The 14,065-nt window shown below is 37.2% G+C and overlaps 1 protein-coding gene across 4 annotated transcripts in view; it reads right to left on the reverse strand.

Moving 5' to 3' along the window:
* Window positions 1–7,824, reverse strand: part of SLC1A3 (solute carrier family 1 (glial high affinity glutamate transporter), member 3) — a 57,402-nt gene extending 49,578 nt beyond the window's left edge. For all 4 annotated transcript variants that reach the window (XM_009868880.1, XM_009868888.1, XM_009868865.1 and 1 more), the window contains exon 1: window positions 7,644–7,824. In XM_009868880.1, coding sequence (XP_009867182.1) covers window positions 7,644–7,824 — 181 coding nt within the window. The remainder of the gene's footprint in view (window positions 1–7,643) is intronic.
* Between the last annotated feature and the right edge of the window lie 6,241 nt (window positions 7,825–14,065).

A 14,065-nucleotide genomic window follows, 5' to 3' on the forward strand; every position in this document is an offset into this window, starting at 1 on the left:
TACAGGTTGTGACAACTCTCTTCTCACTGTCAGGTGTTATTCAGAATGACAGAATTTCCCTATCTTAAAGGTCACAAAAATGGCAAAGGGAAACTGGCACCTGGAACAATATTCAATTACACGGTGAGTACCCAAGTCCAAAATGTGACCTTCAAAGTTCCTGTAGATAAAAAAAACTTAGTTCTTGAAATGTATAAAGTTAATGCACACTTCTTCATCTGTTTTGGAATATCCTTCACTCCTCACTGTTTTGCTTGTGTTTTTCTTAGAATCGCCATGACCTGAGCATCTATTTACCTAATTCCAGGCTAAATCCTGGGGAACTGGAAACTGAATGTGACTGACAAATGCATTCAGAGAATCACCTGGATTTGGGATGACCGGTGTTCCTGTTCTTGCTTGAAGGATTACTTCACAGCCTGGGGCTCCCTCTCAGAGATAAATGTTTTAGCCATTAGTTAAAACTTCATGCTGTGTTTTGCTCTCTTAGTATATGTATTTTTCTTTAGAAGTTTTGCATTTCCTTCTGCCCAATGACACAACTTTGAAAGGAATGGTGGAACTGCACCATTCTGTAACTTGCCTTTTGAAAAGAAAAGAGTAAGCCAGTTCCTCAAGCACTGCTGACACCATTCCCAAGGTGAGGGCTCCTGTGCTTCTGAATCTTGACTGGGTAAAAATACCTGGCATGGTCCTGTCCCACTCAGAAAGGAGTGGGAATAGGAATGCAAACCTGCTGTTTGTTTGTTTGTTTTTCTCCTGGCAAGTTTTATATATTTATATACTTAGCTTTTGGACTTTTTGGACTTTTGAGTCTTCTACCTTTCACTTGTGCACTAGAAAAACACTCATCTCTGAGATTTAGATTCCATATACAATTTCCTTTACTTACGTGTTCGGATTTGAAAGACCAGATTGCCCATCCATGTTTGTTTAATGTATGTATTCCCAAGTAAAAATTATTTTTAAAGACATCAAAAGATATGCAGTAACCTTATTTATCAACTGCCTTTGGTTAGTACTCCCTGAATAATGATTCTACTGTACAAAGGCAATCTTACTCATTTTTAATGTAGCTTTTGTGAATGATAAAACCAAGGCATTTACTAGGTTCAGTTTGAGGGACCAGTTTATACCTGTGTAAATAATCCTTAATACTTAAGGCTCCTATTTTATACACTTTTTTTGAACAAATGAATTTTCAGCTATGCCAAGTTACAGTAAATGGCAAAAACCAAAGCACACACTTTGTAACTGTTGAGCTGATTTCCGTCTGTGATCTTCTATCCATGCCAGTATGAAGTACATAAACATATCAAGTTTCAAGCAAGAAAATGTGTTTCTTCAGTGTGCTGTGAAGAGCAATAAGGTCTCCCTTCAGCCTCCTTTCTTTTCCAGGCTAAACAACCCCGGTTCCCTCACCGCTCCTCATAAGACTTGTGCTCTAGACAACCCTTCACCAGTCTTGTTGCTCTTCTTTGGACATTATCCAGCACCTCAGTGTCTTTCTTGTGGCAAGGAGTTTACTGAGTTGTAATGTGAAACTGAACTAAATACAGAATCTGAAGGTAATACACAGTAAGTTAAAGGAATTGGGAGGATAGACAGAGGATATACACAATTAATATGAATGCATGCATGAATTTATGCAGTTGATTCCAGTACATCTGATTTTTTTAACAAGGCATGAAAAAATAAAAAAAACCAGTACCTCTCAGCTGCTGAACTGGAAGTCGGTGCTACAGTACAACAAATCATCACAATGCTTGCATTTGTATCTTGCTTTTTAAGCAGCCTTATTTACATCCGGAAGAACTAACTTGTTTATCTGTCTTTAATACTGGATTTCTTTGTATAGCTTTTCAAAAGCACTTTATCTGGATTCACCTCAAAAGATAAGCCTTTTATTAAAATATTTTTTCTTTAGTATCACAAAATCCCTGAAAACTTTTAGGTAGTGTGAGAAATTTAAACCACATGAATGAAAGTTTCAGGAATTTATAAACATCTGAACATGCCATCTTCAGCTACAGCTTCATTGTGGCCAGCTCAAAAGCATTCCAGGGCAAATGACAACTCATTGTAGCTTTACAGTAGCTAGGGTGCTAGTAAAGATCTAACTATGTTAAACATTTACTCGGCATACAAATTATTGGCACCTTGCTTATGACTTTTTAGTGCTTTGCAGTCACCAGAGTGACTACAGTGCACACCTACTGAAAAGTGGAAAGGACCAGCAAGCCCTCATACTACTTCATTTGATGCTGAAATGTCCTTTTAATCCCCTTTGAAGCTCAACAGAGTTATTTCTTTTTATAGTCTTTGAGATGACCTGTGTTTCAGTTGTAGCATATCTTTTGATAGTATGGCTGCCATATTCTACTGGCATTCAGGGAATTTTCTTGTAAAATCTCTGAGAAACCATATAAACATCCTAAATTTATGACGTGGTTACTGTCCTGCATTCCACCCAGGACAGCCTTGAAATCTGCTTTGTAAGAAGTAGTTATACCTAAATAAATTTAAATTTAATTTCTAGAAACAATATTGAGAATCTCACCTGCCTTGTTACAAACTGTACAAACAGGGCAGTGAATCTCTAGAGTGTTTTATGATCACTCAGACATACAACTTCTGACCACCACCTTGCAAATCCATTGATTTGACAATATAGAGCAAATAAGAGGATAGTAAGTGTATACTGAGCACACTTTGTATCTTTACTGTGTAAATACAACTGTGATGCACAAAGTAGCCAAGTTTGTTTTTACTCCATGCTGTGTGCAGCAGCCCCACAACCAGTGCTGTTACATTTTAGTACCACCAGAGCGTACGGTAAGAAATTAAGATCATGATAGTGAATTAACAGAATTATATTTTGCAATTAAATGTTAAATTAGCATAATGTTCCTATTTTGCAGTCTGACTTTTATTACTGGCTACTTAATAGCAGAATTAAATTTCTCTGTATTTCTATATTTTTTTCTCCCTTTCGAGCTGGATAGTATCTTTCCAATTTCCAAGTATCACTCTGGGTGTTACAGTATCTATGTTTTTTTTTTCCAAAATTATAACTATTTCTTCATTTCAAAATTGACTCAGGTTTTGCTTAGCAATTTTTTCAGAGTATCAGTTAAGCAGGTTTTACCAGTGAGAAAGCAGTTGTGCTGGGCACGTTCTTTAGGGAGGGATTGGGACAGAGGCAGCCTTTGAGTTTGGCATAAATAAAACTAATTTCTCCTTAGCTGTCCCCGAACTATGCTGATTTGTATAAATCTTAATTTTAGGTCTGGTGTCACATTTCTCTCTCTGTATGTTTGAACTTACTCTCTCACCTGGGACTCTGCCTCCCACAGCTGTTTCTTTGGTGGGGATGGATCCTTGCTTTGTTCTCATACAATTTTACCGAGGCTGCCTTAGGCACCGTTATAGTGTTCACTGTCAGTGTGTAATGAGGTCAGACACCCTTCCCTGGGTATGTCAATCTCAGTCTTCAGTGGACACAGAGGATCTGCCAGCAGCAGGAAAGATTCAACGCCGTCTCTTTTGTGGGCATTATTCTATCTACCTGCGTACTACAGACTTCTACCTCTTAGGACACATTTTAAAGTATTGGTCAGACCAGGAGTCTGTTGAGATAGGAGAATCTGCTATTCTGCACAGCTTTTCACTGTTCAGAGATTTTAGGGTATTTGTGGGATTTTTGCCTTCAGTATTACGAAGGATCATCTGCAGGCTTTTTTTTAGCTCTTGGCTTCTTTCAAGGAGGTAGGGACATTGGCAATGACTTCAGCTCTTCTGTCTTCTTCTTGTACTTTTAACTTTTTTTTTTATATATAAAACGCTGCCAAGTTTTGGAATCTTATATAAGGTGTGCGCCGTTGTGGAACAGCTGTTGTATGGCCCTATCTAACATTCCACATCTCTTGTGAGATTGCCTGCCCTTACAGAAGGCTGAGTTCAATAACACATCCAGTCCACCACTCCCTTTGGTGAACAGGTAGCCAGAAAACAGAACTGAATCCCTCTCTGTCCCCCTGAGTGTCAGAGTGGACAACTGCAGCATGCAATGTTGACAGTATAAAGAGGATTTTAGCTAACAATTTGGAGCTATAATGGCTTCATAACTATGCAGAAACGGCTTTTTATAGTACTTTCTGCACAGCTTCCCTCTACTTCACTGAGCCCCTCAATTAAAACAGTATTTCTCTCTGAGCAGCTTCTCAGGATCTCCGCTCGGCAGCTCTGTGTGTCTTGGTCTTTCCTTCAATACAAGCTTAGAATCCACAGGAGATTCTTTGGCATTTAGGAGTCCTGCCAGAGTAAAGTCTGTACTCCTGTGGCATTTTTGGAAAATGGGAGGTAAGTAGCAGAGAATCAAGACAATCTGCTGAAGGAAGGGTATCTGAAAGGAAGGCATTTTGGGGACAGGATGATGGAGCTAAGTAGCGTGGGAGAGAAGGCACTGCCTGAGATTTTGCCAGTAATTTGGCTAGCAGTTCAAAGTTTGTGAGACTTCCTGCAGATTTTTCATGAGCCACCATGACCCCTAGCCTACCTTAAATTGCTCCTGGTCATTGTGACACTCTGAATTTACCAGTGGTCAGCTTCCCAGTTCTGCCTCACGTAATTATTCTCATGTATTCGCTCTTGCCAAGGTCCACTGCAGAAAAGTAATTTAATATTTCTAGGCATACTGGAAGAATCTGAAAAACTGCATCATAATGCTCTGACCATGCTTTTCTCAAAGTTTCTTAAAGAGCTTGGAATCAGTTTAAATTTCACTAAAACGGCAACAGTAACAATAATTACAATTTACAAGACAGATCCTACCTATGCAGAATATGAAATCAGAAGGATCTTTCACAAGGTTTTTGGGAAGTGGAGAATAGTGCCACGTAATTCACAACATGCATTATGCATCTTCATCATTAGGTTATCAAAGATTATTTGGTTTTGTACTGTAGCAGCTAATTAATTCGGTTTAGAATTCAGTTCGGAATCAGAGTAACAGTATGTCCGGATAAATGGCTGATTTTCTCCTTATCATGTGAATGCCACAAAATCTGTACTCTGCAAAATTATCAGTATGCAAAACAAACAAATGCTTGTTGCAGCTACCCACTTTATAACAAAGTGCATGTTTCCACGGACACAAGCTCAAGTGCTGATTATAAACTACAGTCCTGAAACCAGGCTAAGACGTATGATCCGATGCACTTAACCTCTACCAGCATCAATCCTCGCCAGCAAAGAACTCAGAAATGCTCTATTAAATAGGCTTTTTTATGTCAGTCCCTTGAAAAAAGAGGCTTGAAAGAAATGTTTCTGAAGAAATGCTGCTCTTTTTAAAGCTAAACTTTGATTTTCCTGAGTTTAGTCTTTATGAAAATTGCTGAACTGGCATCCCTAAAACCTGATGTCATCTGTCTGTTTAAATTACAGGGAGCATTAAGCCTTGTTTCTTATAAATGAATCAATGCTGGCCTGAGTATAATTTGGTTTCCACCTACACTCACATCGAAGTATCTCTGATGAGACAGACAGTGGTGCTAATTGGTAGATTAATTTCGCAATATTTATTACTGTCTGCTAGGAAAGGGATCGAGCCTACTACCTAATTTTCCACAGATCACCAGAAAAATGAGAGATTATAACAATTTAGTCCTTGCCAAACTAGACAGATGGAGTTCAACCGCTGAGTGTTTTCCAGACTCTTGGCCAACTCTTCCCTACTGAATATTTCCACAGTGGCAAAAAACCCTCCAAAACCCACAAATCTTTTTATGAGCTACCAAGTGTGAACTTACTGTTCTAATCATATGTACTGTATTATGTACTCTAAAATTATACCACTAATAACAAATGTGAGAAAATTTTGGAGTATTCTGTCATGGCAATGAGAAGACGATTTCCCATATATTACATCTAATATGTCTGTGGGTTCATGAACAGAATTGGAGCAGCTGGCTCATCCTACATTATGCATTTTCATTAGTTCTCTGACTTTTGTTCCAGCCTTACTGGTACTTTTGCCATTGCTGTAGGTGATAGTGGAACTCTGGGCAGATATTTGTCACCAGTCATCTAAAGCCAATTGGAACATGTAGTAACAGTAAAAACACTTGTCCATCCGACATTTCCATTCCGACATTGCCAAATTCATGGAAGTCACACTGGAGCTAGATTACCGTGAAAAAATTGCAAGAATACATTGGTCTTGTGCAGTATAGGCAAGTGACAACCTAGGAATTTTGCATTCCTTTGAGGTTGGACAGTGTTTCAAAACCTAGGTAATTTGTTCTGCGTTTCCTGACCACTGTGGATGAAATGCCTCAATTTTTTACTTCTGATACTGATGGAAGGGTTTTCATTGAACAAATTCTTATGTAGGAATTAAAAGCATTTGTGATCAAATACTGTTGATAAATATGAGAGACTAACATTTCTGTTATAGCAACGAAGTACTTTATTATACCAATTGTCTCTGAGAAAAGATCATCAAATCTTAAATTAATTTAAAATAAACCTGCATGTGTGGTATCAACAAACAATAATGATAAAGCTCTAAAATGCTAGTTCTTAAAAAAGTTGTGGAAACATAGCGCTCATATTTATGTGTAATGGCATTATCAAGGACATTAGGGCCTATGTAGCAGTAGGATATATACCCATATCTGTAAGTGCTAACATTTGTGTTTTCATGAGCAGATTCATAGTTTTATATTTTAAATTGATTAGAAAACAAAAAATGAAAGTAGTACAGTAAAGCCATAATATTCTTGCTCGCACTATAAAGAATGATATATGCCGTCATTTAGAAAATCTGTAGTTAAAGGAAAATTATCAGAAGGTGTCAGGAAAATTTCTTTAAGAAATTGGATGTTTGAGTCAAAAGATTGTCTTTCTAATGTACATTCAAAATGCGTAGCAGTATTTTAAAGGTATTTTTTGGTGCATTCCATATCTAAATGCTGTTTGATGTTCTGGATTCCTCTCCATATACTCCAAAAAGGCATTTAATCAGGTGCTATCTTGGAGTCCTCTGAATAAGTAACATCGCCATTGTTGCAACAATTGTGTCTGAAAGATGCATGTGTAAGATTGTGAGTGATGAGAGAGCATAAACTCTTACTTGGTTTGATTGTTTTGCATTTATCAAGGGAAAACTGAAAAGACTGAGGCCCTAATATATACTTTTACTCAGAAATGTAATTTCAATTCAGTCATTGAAATGAAATTCACATTCATTCATTGACTTCTGTGTATCATTGTGAGATGCTATTTTTTGATAGATTAGGTAGAAGGAAGTTACATCCTGAGCATTTTGCTGCAGCTGGCTTTGGTAAAAAATTATTTAATTGAAAACATTCAATTGTTATTGTATCTGATTCCTTAAGAGGAAAATCTGTACAACAGCTCATTTTTTTTCACCAAAATTCTCCTTAGGAATACTAGAATAATTAAAATAGCTCTCCTGTAAACTTCAACACGCAACTCTCAGAGCCAAAACTCTCCAAACTAGAACATTCTTATCAGCGCAGAAGAATCTGGGATCTCATTTGTAATGCAAATTGCCCAGGCAAACTGTCATTGTCAAATGCACTGGAGAACAGAATATTCCTGTTGAAAAGATTACTCACCAAGAATCACAGCAACAACGGTGAAGAGCACAAAGGCATTCCTCAATAAATAACTTTTAACATCATCCTTTGTTATGCTCTGCACTTTTTTTTTGGCCAAAAGTGTGCGTTTCCGGACTCCTTGCTGAATGCGTTCCATCCTACTTCCAGGTTTTGGATCGTCTCCGTTACCTTTAGTCATCTATCTTGCTGAAAGTTTTCTCTTATAATTAACTTTTGTCAATATCCCTTCAGAAAAGCGGAAGAGTCTTTTCCGTGGGAGGTACTGGAGAAACCTGCAAGACAAGAAATATCAAATATTGCAGTGAGATTTTAGAGGAATGATTAGCTGTATGTATACATGGAAGCAAATATTCTTCATTTCAGTAAAACATAGTATTTGTAATATATAAGTTGTTGATCGCAGTTTTTGATACGTATCCTCAGTGACTGTTAACTCCTTAAAAGGATTATACAGACTATTCAGATTACGTATCCTGTGCCTTCACAAATAAATCTGAATTGCTGTCATGCTGTAAAACCTAGGAGGAACTTTTGGTTTTGCGATTTCTGGTGATATACCAACGTAAAATCAGTGCAGTTTGTAGAAGCGCAAGGTGCTATGTAAAGCTTAAACATATCTGTCAGGCTTGCTTTTAATTTGTTTAGCAGACTCATGGTATCTGAAAAAAAATCTAGCTCACCTTCACATAAACCGCTGGAGAGAAATATTTTACTTGAAAGGATACGTTTAAAATGTTCTGCATTTCAGAATGTTTTTAAATGGTTGAATGTGTTGGATGAATTTCTCCTTTTCACATGGCAAAACGCAGCAGGAACAGTTTATTTATCCCTCAACCATTATTTAGAAGATATGCCTTTGACAGTTTTATGTTGATAACATTCATCTTTGAAGTGTATAAGCTATTCAGATTACATCTGTAAAACGTCAGAAGTTATATCCCACTTTGCTTGCTGCTTTGGACTCTAATATTAAAGTTCACATTGCAAAGTAATGCTTAGCTTGGCCTCACAGCAATTGTGGGGATGTAATCTGATTTTAAGAAATAGGACACTAAATCAACCTTAAAATGTTTTAATATTAGAAGTGTTTCATTAGGACATTATTTTTCATTTTAAAATTAATAGCTTGAGGGCCTGCACAAAGGTGTTTTCCAGACTTAGTTAATACAGGCGTGGTTTTATGAAAAATCTAGAAATTAATAAATGGATGGCGTTAATTGCTTCCACTGAAAACTCTGTCCGTTTATACACAGACTAAAACTAATATCTTACTTTTAATAAGTCGAGTGCCTAAATAAAATTTTTTAAGGAAGCATTTAGAATATAAATACATGAGATTTTCAAACAGTATGTTTTAGAGGAAATACCATGTTGCAACAAATTTATTTTGATAGGATTCGATGTCTTCTTCTACCATATGTTTCAAGATTGGCGCTTCAGTGCAATATCCTCTTGGAATTTTAACAGAATGCTATATGCTTTGTTTCTTTAGAGAGTGGAAACAGAACGAGACTGAGCTAGGTACTTAAATCAGTCAGTGTTCAAGTTTAGACATGACTGCTGTGTGTGAGCAGGATTTTTTCAGAACAATTAATTTTAGTATTTTTGAAGGGGGAAAAAGATTCATTGGCGGTGCCTTTTTTGTTTCCGAGACAATTAATACAGCGAATCTGCCCTTTACAACTTACATTAAGATCAAGAAAGAACGTGGGTACAGCCAAAAGGCTCGTTGCACTAAGTAACACACAAAGGCAGAGAGTGAAAAATTGAGACTTTGTACTCAAAACCCCACCAAAGGAAGCAATCGGCTCACCTTTTCAGGTCTTCAGGGCTCTAAGAAGACGGTGGTGGCAGGTAAGGCAGGGGTTTCCCAGCAAACACAACAGAGCTGCAGAGCTGAGCGGGTGGGAGGCAGAGAAAACTGACAATCTGCATGTGCTCTGGAGTGCAGCTACTTACTATCACTGGAACTTAAGGAAAGGGGAGGAGACTGTTAGCCCGACTCTGCAAAAAAATAAAAACACATCAGAGGAGAGGGGAAAGCTGGGCTTCTGGAATATTGATTAGTCTTGGCACAGTGAAAGCAGGGTCATTTTCTTTGTTTTTCCTTTTAGACCACTTTCACGCTTTGTCAGTTCAGCTTCGTTAGAAATACAGAATCAGAAGCCAGGAAGAATGGAAGGATCGCACACAACGCACACACACACAGAGCAGGGGAGGCTGGAGCGCTTCTTCGTCGTCAGATGTGCCAGGCTGGAGATTCGGAAAGTCTAAGCATAATTATGTAACACCATTCCTGTGCTTCTTTAAAATAAGTGTTAAAGTCTGTGAGCATGCTAGTTTGCTCTGAAAAGAGACATGATGTCAGGCTGCCATGTGTTTTCTACTTCTTAAAGACAGTTATTTGTGATCTGTTCTTCCCAGGGTGGGGAACCAGACATATCTTTCAGAAGCAACTGGAGCATTATCAAGAGTAGAGAAAAAACATAATCAGCTATCTTCTTTTCTTTTTTTTTTGCATGTTTCTTGTAGATATTCAGAACACAAGATGGGACTTGCCTCTTGTGTAGCAATTTAAACTCACTGGTACTAAGCCCTATTCAGCCTATTTCAATAGCATGGAATGAATGATGAAGGGAAAAGCATAAAATATCCACTTCTGAGAAACAAGTGGCCTTCAGGTTTTTTAGCATTTAAAAGTTTTCTACTAATGAAAAGATACTAGCAGAGAAGAGGCAGGGGAATTTCCAACACCTTCTTTCACTTTTTAGAGGAACACACTTTCAGTTTAGATGTAGGTAAAATGAGTTTAAAATACTCAGTAATTAAATTTCAGTGCATCATTCATGAGATTTTTAAATGTACTTCTTTATAAGGTGAATGCTGTAAATGTAAATTTATATAAATTTATACTAAACATATAATTTAAGAAGTTTTTTATAGATTATGTGGCTTTGAATGTTTTGGGGGAGGGAGGGTTTTGGTGGTTTTTTTTTCCTTTTTTTTCCTGGAAAATCATTTTAAGTGTGCAGAAATAATCTTATGTACCTAGACACACAAGAAAATAGTTATGTACACATAAAAGAGCAGTGTTATTTGCATAGTAATGGCTTTGCTAAAGTGTTTTCTAATTTAGAAGGGCTTCAGTTAGTGGTTTATAATGTAGAGAAAAATAACAATCTAATTCCAACTTACTCATGATTAAGGTAGGTTTGAGATTGGAGTACCATGGAATCATGATCTTAGGTACCTAACTAAAAGCAAGTAAGCATCTAAATCAACTTACTAATTGAATAAAAACGCATGAAAAAATATTGACAACTTGTGTCACAAAGATAGAAACACATGCTGTATTTTACTGTAGCTTGCGGCTTGAATATCTATCTCATTTTTCTGTGTGCAGTTTTTAAATACTTTCACCATTTTGCCTGGAGATGGGAACTGACCTCTTAACCAACCTTTGGCATTTAGTGATCTGCTTGTTTGATCTTCCTTTTGGAGCATGGCATGCTTTCTGTGAAACCTCCCAGATAAGAACTTCATTCTGCTCTCTCTTCCTATGAATGTTACAGTTGCCTTAATGGAACAGGGGTCAGGCCCCAAATAAGGTGATCCAAAAGTATGTCATCATTTAATGCTTTCATTAATAATGGAGGGTATGAGAAATGAGGATAATTCTACGAGAGAATTAGCTATTCAGTAAGACAAAATTGAAATAGGCAATAAGGAGTCATACCGTATAGCTTAACTTCAGCTCTAAGTCAGCAACAGGGCAATATCCATTGCACAGTGCTTAGAAAAATGTGTTCAAAATTTTCTGATTTTTTTCCCCTCCTTCATTTTCTGACTTCTATTTCTTGTATTGATTTTAACTTTTGACAGTGAAATAAGGAAACTGCATTATACAAAGAGCATTAGCCTTTATATTATAATAAACATGTATTTTAGATATCCCTGAATAGCAATAAATGAGTCACAGTTCATAGTACAGTGTCACCTTGCAATACCCGAAATTACAGTGCACTGGCATTTCCTTTTACATGTATCATAGATTTGTCAGTTAGTATACAGTACTTAACACTGAGACTAGGACAAATTTAAAATGTTACCAGTTAAGTGCTTCTATCTGTAATTTCCAATAGTATTCGTAGTTTCTAGCAAGAGCACCTTAAAATAGAAAACTTACAGATTGGATCAGCCAAGACTAAGAATATACAAGAGCTTTGGTATGTTTTGTGGAGTAACACAGAGCAGCAGTCCCAAGTGTTACTGCCAAATTTACATTGGCAAAATAATTTCTAAATGCTTCAGTTGTTTTGTTTTCCTTTTTTTCCATAAGAATCTACAAGGAATGATATAAGGCCTTGATGATCCTGTCTGTGTTGTCACATTAGCTCAGCCCTCTAATTTGTGCTTTGGGTTTCAGTTTCAGCCCTTTGACAACACACCAGGTGCCTTGCAAAGCATGGAAATGCAAGTGTAGGGTAAGGACCAGCTTTAGCTCGAACCTCATCCTCACAGGATTCAGCCAGCTTGTATCACATGTTGTGGTAAACTCCAGCTCTGTTTGGTTGTTGCTAACAAAATCAGTCAAAAACTGTACTTTGCATGTCGGTAAAATATCTGAGTGCCTTTGTAAAATAAGTAAAGGTATTAGAGTGGAAGCTGCTGTTCAGACATAAAGTATTGTTATTTTCAGCTGACAAGAGCTATCAAACAAAAACCCAGGGATGTCAGCTGTAGCAAATGCACGAAGTGGAAATGAAGCAATATATTGTACAACCGTTTTGTTTTCCAGATACTAATAAACCTAAAATAAGAGTGCATGGATCCCAGCTGTAATTGGCTTTTTAATGTTTAAAGTAACCAGTCTACACATTAATAAATCAGCACTATAAATTAATACTGGCTGAATCTTTGAAGTTTTGGAGTTTTAGGTAGAAGCTCAGAGAAGTGTTGTTGAAACCATAATGGCAAAATTGGAATAAAATTATTAATAAATAATATGTTAAGAAAGGGTATGTTGGCAAGTCCCCAGTTTTCAATTAAGTAAGTTGAACAAAATAAGAATAAATATGTCTCCATTGCAAGCTCCAATCCGCTACAGAACTGTTAATTACCATTATACTGTGTTGTACCAATGCAGAAACTGAGTCTCTAAGAGGTCAAGTTTAATCCATACAAGTTAGCAAACAGTTGACAGAGCTAAGGCATGGCCTTAGTCTCCTGAGTATTTCCACGGGATCATGGCATATTAGTTTTCCTGAGATACTTTGTTTGCTCTTGCTTTTTTGAGCGTGCAAATGTCAGTATAAGAAAATAAGGTTTGATATTTGTTTATTTTCAAATCTGTTGATCAGAGTGGGATTTGACAAATGCCTCAGTTTTGGCCAGTCAAATGTGAAAAAGAGTTTTTTTCATAAAGATCTGATGCAATGAAAATTATCACATTGCTTTATTGAAGACAGTAGGAAGAGATAGTGTGCTGTAGTTTACATACTTGCACATGCTCTACAGCACATCAAAAAGATACAGGCTGTGTTCTGTCAGTACATACATAGAGATGCGGAAAAAGATCTATAGATCTGTAGTTGGTGTTGAGGATGTGACATCTGCAGTGTATGCGCTGCAGGAGGATTACTTTGGATTAGTTGTAACCTTGTTTTGTGGCCCAAACACCTGTTAGTGCTTGGACTCTATGATCTGGGTTTGTTTCTTCTAAAGGAATTCAGTTCACACCTTCTAAGAGCACTCCATGATATGAATGAAAGCATGTTGCTCTTGGTCACTTTCAGTAGGAAACTTCTATTGGTTATGCCAAATGTGAGTTTATCTTTGACACACTGCAAAAAAATGTTCTGTTGATAGCAAAGGTTAAATTATTACTGCAAAATTCTGCTGTTCCACCAAAGGAATATTTCAAAAGCAAAGCATTTTCCCTGAGATGAGGCAGAATGTTTAGTAGTAATGGCCAATCTAATCAGCAGGTTTTTTAGTGATCTCTTTCTGCATTTCTATTTAGTGTCCTGTTAGAGTCTTAACAGTGCTCACGGAAGCCAGACAACAAATACCCTTGGTCACTTTTTCCTATATTTTTAGGTCTCATGCCATGAGAGTGATCATGATTTTATGCTTTTGAGCTCTGTCAGTTGTCAGTCGGAAGTTGTACAACAAAAACGTGGCATTCTTTTTCTGCTCTGTGAAAATTCCCAGCAGAGAAACACGAACCTCTAGTATCTCCATTCAGCATCATGGGCTGTCTGGGCCTTTACACGTACTGTATGTCTGACTGCAGCTGAATAGACAACCTTGTTTCCTTTCAACACAAGGAGTCAGATCACCCACTCACTCTTGGGAGAAGGGGGAAGGGAAAAGACCAGCAGAGGATGTGGCTCATGAACTTTTCCCCCTGACTGTCT

Source organism: Apaloderma vittatum, unplaced genomic scaffold (genome assembly GCF_000703405.1).
Source record: "Apaloderma vittatum isolate BGI_N311 unplaced genomic scaffold, ASM70340v1 scaffold380, whole genome shotgun sequence".
Lineage (NCBI taxonomy): Eukaryota > Metazoa > Chordata > Aves > Trogoniformes > Trogonidae > Apaloderma > Apaloderma vittatum.